The 17,452-nt window shown below is 54.7% G+C and overlaps 1 protein-coding gene across 1 annotated transcript; it reads right to left on the bottom strand.

Annotated features, from left to right (window-relative positions):
* Positions 1-837: 837 nt before the first annotated feature.
* ADAMTS8 (ADAM metallopeptidase with thrombospondin type 1 motif 8) lies at positions 838-16,950 on the bottom strand. Its single transcript, XM_074927555.1, has 9 exons — positions 16,285-16,950; positions 8,417-8,656; positions 8,049-8,181; positions 7,391-7,558; positions 6,826-7,124; positions 6,107-6,290; positions 5,341-5,513; positions 5,064-5,239; positions 838-3,269 (listed from the first exon to the last, which is right to left on the bottom strand). Exons 1-9 carry the CDS (start codon positions 16,903-16,905, stop codon positions 2,537-2,539), a joined length of 2,727 nt encoding a protein of 908 aa, XP_074783656.1. The 5' UTR covers positions 16,906-16,950; the 3' UTR covers positions 838-2,536.
* Between the last annotated feature and the right edge of the window lie 502 nt (positions 16,951-17,452).

Here is a 17,452-nt window from a genome sequence, read left to right as displayed (position 1 = left end):
TTTTTTTTTTTTTTTTTCTCTCCTTTCCAGACAGCTACTGTACAACACCAAACAGAAATTCATAATAAATACCTAACACAGAGGCTCAGTACATTGCTACAATCCTTCACTGAAGGGAAACATATATATACATATATATATATCCTAATATATAACCTCTTTTACTTAAATCAGCGTAAAGGCTACGTGTTTCTACGGGAAGGCTAGGGCAGGAATCCCACTTGACCATCACCCAGACCCCACACCTCAACCGAGCATCGCCACCTGCAGTCCCCCCGCTCCCAGCGGGGTCCTCATCCTCCTCCTTGCTGGAAAAGCAGCAGGATTTGCCCACAGCAGGGAGGTTTTTTGGATCTATGGAGGGAGTTTTTGCATCTAGGGAGTTTCTGTATCTAGGAAGCTCCGGCTAAGCAACCGTGCAGTGAATATAAAAAAAAAATATGGAAGAGACCCTTGGCGTGCACGACTCCTGTGTGATAAATACAGACGTTTTCCTTGGCACCGTCTCAGACTGAAATTTCTGACCCATCCTAAATGCTGGTTATGATGCTGGAGAGGAAACACACGCTGGCCTTTGAGTTAAAACCCTTGCAGACTCAAAGGGGAAAAAGAAAATAACCCTGCAAGGCTACATGACTTTAGCATCCAGCTATTTGGTAGAGCGAGAGGGGGCTTAAATTCCTGGAGATTAATTAGCAGACGCAGAACATTGCCCGAAGGTAGGTCTGAACAAACAGCTCTGCATCCAAACTCTGCAGCTGGCCTTTATTTTTTTTAGTTTCCTAAAAAAAAAAAAAAAAAAAAGAAAAAAAGAAAAAAAAAAGAGCCAAGCCCTCAGTACCCTCAGTCCTTGGCTGTAGCCCATTGGTTTCAAAAGGAATCATCTATGGGAGATAAAAGCTGAATATCTTGGGTTTTCAAGTTAATGATAAGGTTTCTGGCATGGCTTCAGGGGGAGCAGCTCACCCCACAGCCCCATCTCAAACCTGCCTGGCCAGTGAGAAAAGGGTCTCACACGATCTTAAGTCAGGCAAAAGCAACAAGAAAAAGGATTTGCTCCATAACTGCAAATGGGGAAGCTCAGACATTGCAAATTCAAGTCCTTCTCCTCCAGCTCTTCTCCCCTTCCTATGACTAAAAGCTTGTTCCCACTGGAAATCCAACATTTTGCTGCCAAAGGAGGAGCTGAGGCAGGGTAGGGGCATCTGCAGGGAAGCAGCGAGGGGAGCGTGGAGATACCAAACCTCTCTCCAGTGATGGCAAAACCTTCCCAAATTCCCTCCCCGCTCCCCAGGGACTGGCTGCTGCCAGCACACGGACAGCGATCGCTTCAAAAGAGGGAAAGTTCATGGGCTGAGCAGCCATCTGTGCTGGGGCCAGACAGCGGCTGGGCTGGGGAGAGGGGGCCTAGCTCTTCCCCACCGGGAAGGAAGAGCTCCAGCCTTGCCAGGCTCGGTTTTAGACCAAGAATTACTCAAGCAAGGCTGGAGCCTGGCACCAGATCTGAGATTCTTCATGTATCCCGGGAAAGCAGAGGTGAAGAGCAGCACCAGTCACTGCGGTGGGCTGGGAAAGAAGCTCAGCATCTGCAGATCCTCGGCTCACCCCTGCTGCAAGCCAGGTTAGCAAATGATCTCCAAAATTAAAGCAGAGCTGAGAAAATGAGCACTCAGGGGCCTGGAAGCCAAGGATGGGAGAGGAAAGGCTGGCACACCCAAGTGTCGGCTCCAGAGGGGGGACGGGGTACTGCAAGAGGCATTTCACAGTCCAAGCACTACAGAATTAGTAATTAATTAATCCTCATGGTGGCCCTGCAAGCCAGATCAGGTGTAATTAAGCCTTGGTTTTATAGCTGGGGAAATGGAGGCATGGCATTGCAGCTCTAGGAATGACCCTGCAGATGCTGGGGGTGTTTGGGGACAGAGTTTTGTCACCTTGCAAACTATAGACCCAGCAGAAGCGGCTGCGACCATCTCGCCTGTCCTCCCACATGTGCCAGGATCCGGCCCTCGGCTTGTTCCCGCTTCCAGCCAAATGAGCCAGTTATCTCCCAAGCTAAGCCCACAGCTGATAAAACACTCCTCACGCTCAAGGACACCCAGGCTGCTGTAGGGAGGGGACAGCAACCCGATCCAAGCCTTTTGCAAAGGGATCCCGATTTTATCAGCAAAGCCGCCCACCCTGGACCTCCCTGACCTACAGCTGGGACAGGGCGATGGCAAAAACCAGGCTCTGCATTTTTTTTTTCCAGCAACAAAACCCAGCAAACCATACAAACAGTCTGCACTCATGTTTAACGACAGCTCTTTGGGAACACCTTACAGATACACTTATTTTTCCCCTTAAATTACAACTTGCCTGCAAGCGGCCAGCCAGAAAGGAAGAAAGAAAGAAAGGAAAAGAAGTGATTCCTCCCCGTTTTGCCGCTGTTATTCCCCCCTCTGAGGTAGACGTCGATGGGGCGGGGATGAACCGCTGGAGAGTGGTTTCTCGTTTAGCGAGCCAGCCCGTGGCGTCCTCGCCGTCCTGCCCCGGCTCAGCACTGCCGCAGCACGCAGGTGGCGGTGGCCAGCGGTGGCCCTGGCAAGCTGCATTTCTCCGGGGCGGTGATTTTACCAGCGTAATCGATGCAAGAGGCGTTGCGCGTCCGCACGCCCTCACCACAAGTTTGGGAGCAGGGGGACCAGGGACCCAGGCGCCAGAGCGGGCAGGGGACGTCTCCGCAGGGCTTGATGTCCTCGGGCTTGAGGGCTCTGTCGCAGGTAGAGGAGGTCTGACCCTCCACATCCCGGCAATCCACCGTCCGCCTCTGCCAGCCGGAGCCGCATGTCTTGGAGCACTCAGACCAGTCACCCAGGACCCACTGGGAGGTCAGCATTGGTCGGATGACGTTGGCCGACTTCTTCTCTTTGCCCTTCTGCTTGCTGAAAGGGACGTCCTTAGGGATGAAGAAGGTGTACTTGACTTTTGGTGGGAAGATCTCGCTGGCGATGGTCAGCAGCTGGACAGTCAGAGGCTCTGGGAGCTGTTGGAAGCTCTGCAGCCTCTCCAGGGTGGTCATGGAGCCGCTGTATTTCAGGATGGTTCCCTTAATGAGGATGTCCTGCTCCATGGCCGAGATGGCAAAGTCTCCGTTCAGCAGGTATTTGCCCTCGAGGGTCCTCAGGGCCAGGTAATTCCCGTCGTGACGGACCCCTCGGTGGCTGCGCTGTTTGATGTCGATGTTGGTTGCTCCAGCGGGGATGGTGACGATGTCGTTGTAGCCGTATCTGCACGGGGCAAAGGGACACGGTTATTTTCCTGGACTTCTTAAGAGGAGACCCACTTGGCGAGTGGGATCATGGCTCTGAAGCCGTTCCTCTGTAACCCAGAGCGCTCAGGAGCTGGAAATATTGCAGCCCTGCCAGATGTGTGCTCAGCTGGAAGATCTTGCTGAATTACATGCAAAAATGAGCGATGCAATCAAATGAACGGCCCCACGGTTACCAGCCTCGGAGGGAAATTTCCCCCTATTCCCTTTCTTTTGAAACGGATGAAGTGTTTGGGACTAAAAGCCTGGCTCTGCCCAGCGGTGCTGTCACTGGTGATGCTGAAGGATAGCAACAGTGATAGATATAGAACAGCAGAATAAATAGATATAAAAGAGCAGAATAGGAGAGAGTCGGGGTGCTGTGGGTGTTGTACGCACAGTACATACACCAGCCAGATGTTGCTGCTAAAACCAAATCAGCAGTTAAACAGTTAACCCAACAGACATCTCTTAGTGTCGATGGCTTGATATGAACGCAAAAGCCTTTCCTACAAGACAACAAGCACTACAGCAGCAAAACCATCCCTTATCCATGAGCGGGCATCTCTGCACCCTGAGCTCATCTTTGAAAGGGTTTTGCAGCCACCACCACGATGCAGAAGAGCTCCTGTTGGAGGGCACAGAGGACATTCCCACACCAGGGAAGGATTTCCCTGCAAAGCCAGCCAGAGCCCATCCCCAGAGCACCACGGCTCCTGGAACAGCACTGGGAAGGCTTCGGTACTCGAGCCCTCAGCACCCAGCACTATGGTAATTACTTGTCGCTACAATAAAATGTCACCCTGGCATGACTCATGACGTAGGGCCAGCAGGATTGTTTTCCATGCACCCCCATGGTTGATGCTGTGGTCGGTAATTAGGTTTAGAGTATTTTGGAACAAAGCCTTCAGGTCAAACCCTGCTCTCAGTCACCCTGGCTTCCCTCACCCTGATCTTAATGGGATCTCTTCTTGGCTGTAGCTACCACGCTAATCTCTCTTTAGTCAACCACAAACAATTCATAGGAGAGTGGAAGCCCCATTTCAGCTGGCTCCCTGGAAGTAAACCGTTTAGGAAATCTAATTTGACTGCGTGAGTCACCTCTCCGCATGGAATTGGACACATTGGGCTTTTGTTACGACCTTTTCAACAAAGACCTTAAATTCAGCTCTTTGGCAAAGCAACGGAGATCTCAGGCGAGGGAAGCGGCTGCCTTGATGCCCATGTCCCAGGACTGGAATTCACACCCAAGCCCAGGGAAAAGTTACTGAACTATTTATATCCTACATCAGCCCTCAAAATAACGTGTCCAGCTTGCTGCGTTGGGGTGAGATGCATATTGTGAACTCCTCGGGGCAGCAGATTTACTTGCAGTGGTGTACCGAGCCCATCGCCTGTGTCAGCACCAGCTACTACTTTAGGAAACAAACTTTGCTTGGGTTGCATAACGCTGCCCCAAAATAAACTTAGCGTAAGCTCTGGAGTTTGCAAAGCAGAGCAGGCTGTTGCAAGGCCACCCAGATGAGGGTGTCTGCATGGCTACAAGCCCAAGTTGATGGTGTGGAGGGGAAGCCAAGCACTCCTCGAGTCCAGCTGCTGCAAACAAGGTCTGCAGCTAGGTGTGATGCTTTCGGCACAGAAAGCAAACTGGCTTTGCATGACCTAGGAAAAGTCCTAATATTCCTAACCTTGCAATAAAAAAAGAAAGGAGAGTGAGATGGGAAGCTGTTTATTCTCCCCCCAGCCCATCTCTGTAGACCCCTTCTCCCCTTACTTGGATCGGTTGAGCGAACCGGATATTTTCCTGCAAGTCGAGCCGTTGCCACCGCACACCCCACACTTGTCCAACTTCTTGGAGGACCCGACTACATGATCGCAGCCAGCCTTGATGCACTGCCCGTGGACGCAGATGGAGAGGGTCTCTGGTCCGCACAGCGTCCCGTCAATCACCTGGGGTGTGGAGGAGCAATTAGGGCATGGCTGTGGGTGTGTGTGTGATGTGAGATGGGGTAACGAGGGGTGATAGGAATTATCATCACCAGGTATCTTACTTTGGCCTCAAAGACTTTAAATTCGCTCCTCCCTCTGGCTCGGCAGAAGAGCTTGCATCGGTCTCGGGGTGACACTCCTGCGTACTTGGGAACCCACTCCAGGAGATTCCCTTCCAGATCCGTAAAGTTGTAGCTGTTGTACTTCTCACACTGCTGCTCCCGAAAGCTTTTCCCTGAAAGGAAAGGAACGGCTTTAAACTGCAACAGGGGAGGTTCAGACTAGACGTTAGGAAAAAAATTTTCCCAGACAGAGCGGTCAGAGAGTGGAACAGGCTGCCCAGGGAGGGGGGAGTCCCCATCCCTGGGGGGGTTTAAGGGTCGTTGGGATGAGCTGTGGGGGGATGTGGGGTAGGGGAGAACTTTGTAGAGTCAGGCTGAGGGTTGGACTCGATGATCCCGAGGGGCTTTTCCAACCTGAATGGTTCTGCGATTCTGTGTGAAAGACAAAACGTGACCCAAAAGCCACGGGAAGCTGTCAGGAACTGCTGTCCTCCTCGGCTATCGTAGAGATGCAGGAGCAAGCCGAGGATAGCGGGAGCACGCAGCGAGCGTGCAAGGAGAGGAGAGATGCCACACAGCTCTGTGGGATCACAGCCCCCAGCAGAAGGTTATTGCTCCCCCCCCCCCCCCCAATATGAATACTCAAGGGAGAGCTGAGCAATCCCTGCTGATGGGTTCAGAACAAACGGGAGCAGGAGGTGAGCGTGCGTTTGGGAATGGCTTCCTTTTGCCGTGCGGGTGGGTGGCTTTGCAAAGCTGGGCTTACCGTCTGGCGGGCACTCGTCGGTGTGGCAGGACTGGTATTTGGCGCGCTGGCCCTCGCAGTACCTGCCGCCGTGCTGGGGCCTGGGGCTGTCGCAGTGGCGGAAGGAGAACTGCACGCCGCCGCCGCAGGTCCGGGAGCAGGAGCCCCAGGGGCTCCACGGGCCCCAGCCACCATCCACCACCGGCTGCAAGAGGCCACGAGAAGCTGCTAGATCTGTCCCTGAGCCCGTCCGTCCCCAGCTGCTCACTCCCAGGGCAAGCAAAGGTCTGGAGCAACACTAAAACCAGCTCCTCTCCCAGTGTTGCCAGCTGGGGCCCTAAAGCACTTAAGCACGTACTTCACAAGAAGTTATTACTGACTTCCACCAGTCTGTTCATGTGCCTAAAGTTAAGCTTGGGTTTAAGTACTTTGCTGACTGACTCAGAAATCAGTGCTAATTCCCCCAGCAGGGCAAAAAGTGATGATTTAATTGCAGAACTGCAGCTGCTTGCTCTGGTTCAGACCAGCCCATGCCTTGGCAAAAGGCATGGAAGTGTTTATCTATGAGCCGGGCTTGCCAGTAATAAAGATTAATGAAAAGTGCTGTTGAAAGAGAGATGTCCAGAAAACAAATCAGGCAAATCCAAAGCTAGTCCAAGAGGCAGCACCACCGGGGTCAGAGGTTTGGGAATCCCAAAGGGTCAAGCCCCAGCCCATCAGTCCCTAACCCCACCCATTACCTGGGGTTTCAGGGCATCCTGCGGGACGCAGCGGCCGTCCCAGCACAGCCCATCGGTTTTGCAGGGGGTGCCGTCGGCCCACGGCAAGCTGCCATTCTTGGTGTGGCAAAGGGGCTCCCCGCTGCCGGTCCTGCACCAGAGCTGGGCACAGACATCCTCCTCCGTGGTGTTGGGGCAGTGCTGGAAGTCCTTGCCAAAGATCTGCTGGCATTGCTGGTCCAGGCTGTACAGGGCTCCTTGGCCGGGCAGCTCAGTGGGAAGGGAGAGGGGGTTGGCTGGGGCATCGAGCAAGCAGTCGCCTGGGTAAGGTGCAAGAATTAGGTCAGAGATGCATCAGGGATTGATGCCATGGGCTGCACCAAGCAGGGGGCAAGCACAGGAATTAGGCCAGAGATGCATCAAGGCTTGACACCATGGACTGCACAAAGAATGGCTCCCCAAACCTCTACCTGTGGTCAGATTTGACTCCTGCTCCATTCCACACACCCCTCCAGCTGTTGCAAAGAGCCTGAGCAATTAAGGAAAAGGTTGTCTTGAGCGACGAAGTTGCTGAATGAAGCCTTACCGTGCCCTCCATCCAGAAATTCGGTGAGGTACATGGCGCTGCAAGGAGACCAGGGCTGGGTCTTGTTCAAGTGGATGAAGAGAGGGGCCATCATATGATGCTTGCCAAGGGGCCCAAAGAGCCGCTCGCAGGTCTTGGAGTCGTCGTGGGGCATGCTGAGCACGTGGCCTGGGGGGCAGAGAGCATCCATGAACCACGCCTCCCAGCCCCAGACGAGGCACGGGCAGCAGGGAGCATCTCTAAGTCATCAGGCAGTTCCTATGGCTGAAAAAGCTATTTGCTTCGATAAATCAGAAGCAATAAACAAAACTCATGATGTCTCAAAGGTACAACCCGCTGTGTGCAGGGCAGAGCCGCTCAACCTAGCCAACGCATCTCTAGGAGTGGCAAACTAAGGGGGAGAAGTGCTTGATCCCACGCCTCAGCTCACCACATCAGGTAAATCTACCCATTTACACCACCTGTCGCTTCCAAGCACATTTGCTGGTGCAAAGCAGCTTCTACCAGTGCCAGAAGCTCCCCAGTGCTGCCCAGGGCTTGGCAGGTGGTACCCAGCCGGGAGATGCTGGTGTTGGGCTGTGCTACATCCCCTGCCAGCAGCGGGGCTGGCCACGCCAGGCTGAAAAAGCAGCAATCCCCTCGGGAAGGGATGTGTTACCCAGTTCGTGAGCCAGGGTGTAGGCTGCCTGCAGGCCCTCGTCCTCGATCACCGAGCAGCTTTTGTTGCGGTCGCACATGGTGCCAATATCGGCCACTCCCAGCGTGTCGCAGCTTTGGTGCCCGCAGAAGTCCTGTTTGGGAGCAGCACCGAGGGGGGGTAAGGCAGGGCGAAGGGGTCCCTGTGTCCGGCAGCCGGAGCTGGGCAACCCCATTGGTGCTTTGCACCCCGAATGGAACCACTCCCCCCAAACGCCTTGCTGCAAGCTCCGTTCTTTGTGTGGCAGGGGGATCCCTCCTCTCCCTCCAGGGACACCTCGACCCCTTTCCTCTCCCCCCAGACAAGCATCCCCAAGGGACCCTTCAGACCTGTCTCGTCAGCAGGATGGCGGTGTCGTAGTGCTCCGGGTGCCGGTCGCTTGGGGGGTTGAACCTTTGCTGCCAGCTACAGAAGTTGCGCAGGGTGAGCCCGCCGTTGTCGGACACCTCCGGCCCCGCTGCCGCCTCGTCCACCACCAGCACCTTCACTACCACCAAGTTGATGGAGTTTTTCAGGCTGGGGTGCTTGTAGATGCGAGCTGCCATGGCCATCAGGGTCAGGACATGGTTCTGCAGGGAGAGAGAGGGGCAGGCGAAGCCTGGGTGAAACCTTTACCATCAGGCTTTTTTTTTTTTTTTTTGTTAGGAAAGGAGAAATCAGCCTCATTTCTGCAGCCTACCACATCCAGACTGACTCAGGCAGCCACCTGGGTTGATGGACTAAGCGTTGCCTTTTCTGTACGTGATGCTTTACACCCTGTGCCGGCGGGAAGGACGGGCAGGACAAGCCCACCCCTCCATCCCCTTCTCCAGCCACCGCGTCTCACCTGCCACGAACCCTTTGCACCCAGATACCCTTCGGGAAAACCTCACGAGTCCGAGTGAGTGCTCTCGCATATTCCCAGAGCATTAACTTTGCCCTGACTGCCCCCGGGTAGGAGCCGCCTCATGCGCAACATCTCCCTGGTGCAAAAACCACCCTCGCATCGCTGTGAAACTCCTGCCCGTGCTGGTCAGCAGGGTTTGAGCCCAACATCCTCAGCAACAAACCAGGGCTAAAGCACTTTGATGGACGAGTCTTCGCCCAGCAGCATTCTCTGCTTGGGCGACTGAGACGACCAGAGATTACTTAATATGTCAAACGCGCCAGCGATGTTTAGGCTGATGTAAACATCTTATCGGAGCATCGAAATTCCTCTTCTGCTTGGCATCCATTCATGGCCCCAGAGTCAGAAGAAAAAAATGCAGCTATTACACAATATAGTATTGGGAAAGAGAAAGTGGCTTCTCTCCTCCCCAGATGAATTACACCCCGCGGTCTCGCTTCAGCGCCACTGTCTAATTAAACTGGAAGGACTCGTGGAAACCCTGTCCGATGGCTGAGTTTCACCCAAAATCCTTATTTCCTGAGTGGAGCCAGCTCTGTGCGCTCATCCATCACAATGCTGCCGGGATAGTGATATGCACAAAATGCCATTTTCTTAGCAAATGAGGGAGATGTTTAGGGAGATACTCCCCCCCCCAACAGCAGTGGCATATTTGCTGCACCGTCAGTCGCTCGCCCAGGGCAGTTGTGGCTATTTTAAATTATTCTGCCACATTTTATCCCGTCACTGGCAGCTCCATGTAAACAGATGTTTTGCTTCAGCAAGACATATCCCAAGTCCTCCCCGGCTCATTATCCAAGGGCAGGCCCCAGCAAGGATGATGGGAGCACTGAATAGACTGGTTTATTTAGACTGGCCAGATCTCTGTGACATGACTCACATCTCAGCCCGAAGCATGTAACAAATGTCACAGAGAAGTCACCGCCAAGGCAAGAAACCCAGGGCGAGATCCCCGCAAGTGGTCGCTTCAGGGGACTGGGGGAATTGTTTACCCCATAGGGAAAAGTCTATAGGGAACTTTCTAAAAATACCACAAAGCCTCCCTAAAATGACACGTGTGAATACCTAGCAGCATGCTCTACGCTGGAGCTGGGCATCATGGCATCATCCGTCATTTCTGAGGGAGAAAATCCTGCTCCGTCTTTTTCTAACCCATTACAGGTTTCTCTCCATCCTGGTGGTTGTTACCTGGGAGTTCTCAGTCCCTACTGCAGATCCCCCAGGACGCCAACCCTCGCGTCCTTGGGGTTACACCCAGCCAAGAAACCCTTTCAGCAGCAGGAACGGAGGGACTCGGAAAACATCCGTCCTCCTTCCCTTCGCCTGGAAAGCGAACTGAACAAACAGCTATTTAGTGCAGATTAAAAGGTCAAATTCACTTGTTCCACCATCTGGTGTCTATTTATACCCATCCCTGGATTGTGCGGGAGTTGGTTGGGCTTCAGATGGACCCTGACTGCTCCAGGGAGAGCAGCAATCCACCTGCACCGCCTTGGCCTGGCCAAGGGTTTGGAGCTGGGGCCAAAAGCAAATTACGGGATCCCCAGGGCTCAGGAGAGGCTGACTGAGCGCTTTCGGCCAACAACCCGGCTGCGGATGAGTTGAATCCCGCTTGTCCCGTCCTCCCTGTGCCTTTGCAAACAGGCTCTGGCTTGACGAGCCACCCAGGAGGGAATGCCGCCTTCTCTGGGTTTTCCTTCCCAGCATCGAGGCTGAGGATGGGGGTACTGGGATCAGATGTGGGGCAGCCACAGGGCTGGTTTTGGGGAACCTTGAGGCACAAACAACCTTGTTTCTGCCTCCTCACGAGGCACTGCAGCACGGTGGGTGCAAGGCGCTTCCCGGACTTTTCCAACCAGCATCCCAGATGATCTTGGCAGGATTTCTGTCTAACTGGTAAATACAGCTGGAAAATCAGCCCCTTACCTGCTCTGGGGAGACAGGACAGCAGCCCAAGCTGCAGAGGATGGGGGGAGCGTCCCTTCTCTGCCCTATGTGCTGCTTTTATGGCCAGGCATGAGTATCGCAGCTGAGCCACCCCACTGCAGGGGGTTCTACTGCCTGGGGATGCCCCGACAAACCTCCCTCTTTTTTCCCTGGCTGCAATCCTTCATTCCCTATGGTCTCAAGGAGATCAAATTCCACCGATTTCTCCCCCCAAAAATAAAGGGGGATGCCTTTTTTCCGACACACCTGCATTACAGCAGCTCAGATACCCCTCCTGCCACAGCATCGCTGCTTCTCGAGAGCCCTGAGCCAGAGACGTGCAGGCACCACCAGCACTGCCCAGCAGCAAACAGCACGTGCAGAGGGTCAGCAGTGGAAAAAATAAACACAAATCAGAGCACGGGGAACTGAAGTGGTTGTTTTTAACCTGATACCGCTGAAGGACTTTGCTTTCCAATACAGGCTCTTGCAAAATCTCTGCTCACGTTTTCCTTTGCAGGAACCCCAAACTGTTTTGGTTTCTTTTTTTAGTTATTATTGTTTTGGGGGGAAGAAACTGCTCTTACACAGACACTGACTATTATTGTGGTATGTACATAATGATCTAATATCACCGGACCCACCCAGCGCAGGAGGATGGCAGGGAGCACCCGTGCAACACCCCGGCACAACTCGCCTCCCTCTGACACATTCCCCAGCTCGTGGAGATTAATGCTCAAACCGACCTGGGGCTGTAGGTTTGTTTGTTTGTTCATTTTTTCCCCCCCTAGAAGCCAGCATTTCTGTAGGGGGGGAAAAAAAAAAAAAAAAAAAAAAGAAACGCTGAGCTTTCTGGAGCGCAAACAGATGGGAGGAAGAAAACACAGGGTCAGATGCGAGGGCTGCCCAACTTTTAAAAAACAACTGGTAAAAACATATCCCAGCCTGTCTGTCTCCCCTGAAGCGATGTCTGCGTGCTGGCCTCCCGGCTCGGATACCCACAGCGGCCGGTGGCCGCCCTGCCAGTCTCCTCCTGCAGTTTGAAGCCCGGGCCAAGAATTTCCTTGCAAAAATGTTGGCGGCAGCCAAGGGAAATGGGGGGCATGCCGGAGGCAAGGGGGACACCTTGCCAGCCTGCCAGCATGCCTGCCTGCCCTCCTGCCTACCTGGCTCTCTGCCTTTTCCATCTACCACATCATTTCTCCCCCTCTTCTCTTTCCCTTCTTGATGGATATTTGGGGATGACCCACCAAAGCAGCGGTTATCCCTTTTCAGAGCTGGGGGAAACTGAGGCACACGCAGGACTGCCACCACCTCTTTGCAGGCACAGATGAACGTGAAGCAAAAACCCCGTCCCGAAAGCATCCTGGGGCAGGAACACTGCAGTTGCAGTTGCTCCTGGGCTGCTTTGGTGGGAGCGGGCTCCCTCCACGCTGCGCCTTTCATACCGAAGCCCTTGATAATCGGCGGTGACCGCGCCAGCGGCCGGGCTGAAACGCAGCAGCTGTTTGACATTACGGGGCGAAGCGAGGAAGCGACTGCATCGGCCAGGGGAAGATTTAGGGAGGCTGCTCGCTCCTCCGACCCCTCGCACCAAAGCAGATGCAGGCTTGGGGTCACACCCGGGGGGCAAATCCCAGTGCATCCGTGCAGGTCCCCCTTTGCTTCGCAAAGATCCCTTTTAATCCCACCCCGGGTGCCTTTGGGATGGGATCAGGAGGGGCCGGCTCCTTTTGTCGAGGGATTAAGCAAACTCACCCACTCAAGCTTCAAAATATCCTAAAGCAAGCCTAGGAGCGGGACATGAGGGGACCTGAGGCTCCAGGGTGGCTTTGGCTTTACCTCCAGGGTCACTTTGATGGTCAATCCAGGTGCGGGATTGCTGACAGCGGGACGTCAGCAGTGCCCCGTGCCGTGCACTCCAGCACCCGCCTGGTTCTAGAGGAAAGGGATTGCAACAGCATTCCTAAAATCTCATAAATATGCCTGGAAAAAACACAGAAGTCAGGTGAGGAATCCTGCCTTGACCAGACCAATCTGATTTTGCCCTGTCCTCAGTCATCACCGGCTTCTGGCGTTGGGGATTGCAGATTCCGTGCTTGCAAGAGCGAGGGGGAAAGAAAAGGGGATTGTAGCCATCATGTTTGCAGAGGAAAGCTTGGAAACTCATCTGCACCCAAGAGACTGGAGAAATCCCACCACAGGAATCCGATTCTCCTGCCAACTGGCTGGAGATCCTGCGGCTGGTTTTTGTAACCGCCTGTTGCTTTAGGTGTCTCGGCAAACATCCCCGGGGCCTCGACGAGCATCTCCACAAGTGCAGCCTGCAGGTGCTCAGCTCCAATGCCCTTTCCTCTGCACGTCACAGGGATGAGCCCCTCCACCATCTCCTGCCTCAGTTTCCCCCACTCAAACCCCCACTTAATTCTGTTAGTGATGCTCACCATCTGTTTGGGGTTTTTTTTGGTTGGGTTTGGTTTTTTTGGTTGGGTTTTTTTGTTGTTTGGTTTTTTTGTTTGTTTGGTTTTTTTTCCCCCAAGTATTTTGGGTCCTCAACAGGAAAAATGTAAAGGAAAAATTGTGTGTCCAGCCTGGGGCCTTGCACCCATCCCAATTTAAGTGGGCTCTTCCTAATCATCACAGGTCTCATCCTGCCAAGTCCTCCAAGAGGACTGCTGGCTGCTCACAAGTGTTATTACTCAGCACTATCCTGCTACTAATGCCCCCCCAGACACCCCAATTCCTGCAAGCATCAAGTCAGAAGAATGACTAAACCCCCATATTTCAGGTCTGGTTCTGCTCTCACTTTATCATTTCCTCCTGGTTTACATGAGTATTGATGGAGGTACAATTAAGCTCTTGTTATCTAAATTAGGTTAACAGCTGAGCTTGAAGGCTTTGATTGATTAGAAATAAATCATTAATAGCATTTTCCTAACAACAGCATGACATTGATAATACTATGGTGACTATCTTCTACTTGAGCTGTTACAGCTTATGCAAGAAAATAACTGGGAATACAAACAATGCTTGTGACCTTTAATAAATATTTGGTAATTAAAGTGTGGTTACGGGAAGAAAAGTCACTATATCAATATGGTTTCTTCTGACTCAACATTTCTGCTCCCTAGGCATCTCCCAGACAGCTCTCTAAGATCTCACCAGCATGAAAAAGCCATCACTTTTTTTGGCCCACAAAATGTAGGTATTTAGGGAGAAGTGTGATGGCTATTTAGTCTCCTGAGTTAGCAGCAACCGTGCTTCTCCCTGCATTTTTGTTGCTGAGAACAAAAGACACAGAAACCCAGCAGGTGGCTTTTTTTTTTTTTCCCCTGCTACACCAGAGCTGGTTGAAGTTTTCTCCCAAATACTTAAATACGCTATTGCTCTGATCATCCCAAATGAGATCTTTAAATGCTCCTTTCCCATCAAGAAAAACCCTGTGAGATGATGCAAAGACATAACTCTTGGGGACAAAGAAACAAAGGTAAAATGGGAGCCAAGCAGACTGGAAACTCCCCGATAACTAAGGAAGGAGCTGCCATGGACCTCCCAGGCAGCATCACCCACCCCCAGGGCTGTACCAGCCAAACCAGGGCAGGGTACCCCCTCTAAGAGCTGCCACCGCACAGAATTACCCAGAGGGATGTTGCTTTTTCCTCAGCTCAAGCTGGGCATTATCAGCATTCCCCCCACCCCAAATATCTGTAGCAGGAGGCAGACCCTCGTGTGTTGTTTTAGAACCACCGGGTGCCCAACCAGCTGCAGAAGATGCAACACCCTTCCTCCTGTCCTCTTGGGGAGTCAGAGACCAGTTTCACACTACGGGGAGAGTCATTTCCACCACCACTTACATGCCTGTTGCTTCAAAATTCAGATTACTCTATTGTAAACTCTATTTCTGACTGCTGTGAGCTTGGGGAGGGGGTGTGTGTGTGTCTCCATTGCTCCTTGACCCTCTGCTATCTGTTCCTGCCTGCCTTGGTGACATGCAAAGAAAAACCAAGCAAGGGGCAAAACCTGAGTGATGCTGAGCAGCTGAAATCAGCTGGAGCTCCAAGGTTTAGCATTTCTCAAGGTCTGACCCTGCCTGAGCAATTAAAACGCTGCTTTATTAAGAGCGGAGAAGCTGGATGAAGCCCCCGGGGGGAAGGATAAAGCGGGCAGAAATGGCAAAGCCAGGCTGCCAAAGCCTGGTTTCGGCTGCCCGACTGCTCCCTGCTGAGCTCCAGCCTCAAGGACTCCTCCAACAGCCCAACCAACCCACTGCAGAGGACGAGCAACTTCAGTGCACAGTTCTCCCCCTTGCAAAGACCCGAGCTCATTTCAGACCCCACAAACCTGAATCTGGTCCCGAGGACCCCAACAACCCATCGCTGCAGAGACCACGGCGGTGGGGGCTTTGCAAGAGGCATGAAAAATAACCCAGCACCGATGAAAGCGGCCGGTCAACAGCCCCGGAGATGGATGTGGGGGGGACGAGAGGCCGGGACCCCTCTCCTGGGGTCTCCACGACGCCTGGCCGGGGGCAAGGTCTCGGCAGCCGGAGCATGTTGGAGGAGAGGGAGCATTTCTGGCGGTGGGGGCTGGGGGAAAGGGCTGTTCGTGCATCTGCTCGGCTCCGAACAGGTGGCTCAGGAGCGGGACTGTGCATTACTCAGCCCCTGGTTTATTTACTATTTGGCCCAAGCTCCTATCCGGAAGGGAGTTAAGCCCATCGCCTTGCAGCACAGCTCTTCCCCTGTAGCAAGAAAGGCATTAACCCCCTCTGTCCCCCACCTACGGGATCACCAGACTGGGGGGACATCACGGTGTCCAGGCTGGGCGGACCCGGGCTCCCTGGGATGGGTGCTGGCTCTGGGAAAGGGTCCCCAAGCACTGCCCGAGCCCCACAGACCAACCCTGCAGCGGTTTGCCCCAGGGATTTACGGCCCCTATGCAGCAAGGAGGGGTGGAGACAGAGCCAAAGTGTCCCCCGCCCAGCTCCCAGCTCTGTAACTCGCTCACCCAAGGTGGTACCTGGTGTCCGGAAAGGGGGAGACATGGAGAGGCAGCGGGGATGGGGACGGGAGGGACGGAGGGGGGTCACGGGAGGGGACGGGAGGGATGGAGGGGGGACACGGGAGGGGTAGAGGGGATATAGGGGACAGAGGGTATGAAGGGGATTGGGGGTTGGAGGGAGACAGGAGGGGATATAGGGGATGGAGGGGATGAAGAATGAAGGGGATGGAGTGGGACGGGAGGGACGGAAGGGATATAGGGGATGGAGGGGACTGGAGGGACAGGAGGAGTGGAGGGGATATAGAGGATGGAGAGGACGGGGTGATGGAGGGAACTGGAGGGACAGGAGGGACGGAGGGGACGGGGGACACCGCCAGCCCTTACCTCCACGTCCTCCCCGTAGAAGCGCACCATGGAGGCATCAGCCACCAGCAGCGTCTCCACGTACCGCGCCTGGGAGACGAAGCGCCTGGCCCGGCGGCGCGGCCCCCCGGGCTCGGTGGCGGGGACGGGGGGGGCGGCGGCGGCGGCGGGGTGGGCGCCCGGCGGGGCGGCGCGGCGCTGGAGGCGGTGCGGGCGTCTCCAGGGGGGGCCGGGCGAGGGCTGCCCGAGCGGCTGCAGCTCGTAAGCCGCCCCGTCGAGGAGAAAAGCGGCTCGGAACCCCCCCCCGCCGCAACGGCTGAGCACGGCGGGAGCATCGGGGCTCCCCTCGACGGCTCCCGAATAAAAACAACCCCGACGCGGGGGGCTCCGTCCCGGTGGCCGCCGGCCCCCCAGGCGCTGGAGGCGGAGGCGAGGGGCCAGGAAAGCGGCGTCGGGGCGGAGGCGGAGGACGACGGCGCGGCCGAAGGCGGCCAGGCGCAGGGCCAGCTGCCCCGGCGGCGCGGGCAGGCGGGCGGGCAGCAGCGGCTGCGCTTCCCGTGGGGGCGGCGGCAGCGCCCACGCGTGACACAGCAGCAGCAGGTGGAGCGGCGCCCGGCCCCCCAGCAGCGCCCGCCGCCCCATCGCCCCCCAGCCCCGCTGCTGCCGCCCCGCCGGGCTCTCGGCGGCTCCCCCGCAGCCTCCGCGCCGGCTGCGGAGCCCGCTGTATTTATACTTTCTCCCCCCGGCTTTGACATAAGAGGTTTATTTTTGATCTCTCGCTGTTCCCCACTCCCCTCCCCTGCCAGCCAGAGCCTGGGGGAGGAGGAGAAGTGAAAGAGAAAAAAAAAAAAAAAAAAAAAAAAAAGCGGAGAGAAAAAAAAAAACACCACACACTTAAGAAAAAAAAAAACAAACCCCAAACCAAAAACCAACCCACTTTTGGATGCGATTTGAGGCCAATCAGGCGCCGGGAGCCCCGCCTGCCTCCAAGTGTCAACTCCAGCCTGTTACTCTCCCAGCGTTAACCCCTTCAGCCCAGCCCCTGCCGCCCGCCCGGGCCTGATCCTGCCCAAGGATCCAGCTCGGGGAGGTGGTGCTGCCCCAGGGGTTGGGGTCTAGCACCCTGTTCTACCCCCCGCCATGTCAAGATTTGCCCCCAGGGTGCGAGGGGGTGATTCTTCTCCCATTC

Source organism: Athene noctua, chromosome 26 (assembly GCF_965140245.1).
Source record: "Athene noctua chromosome 26, bAthNoc1.hap1.1, whole genome shotgun sequence".
NCBI classification, from domain to species: domain Eukaryota; kingdom Metazoa; phylum Chordata; class Aves; order Strigiformes; family Strigidae; genus Athene; species Athene noctua.
The sequence above is the reverse complement of the archived record's forward strand: the minus strand, read 5'-3'. Positions and strand labels throughout refer to the sequence as shown.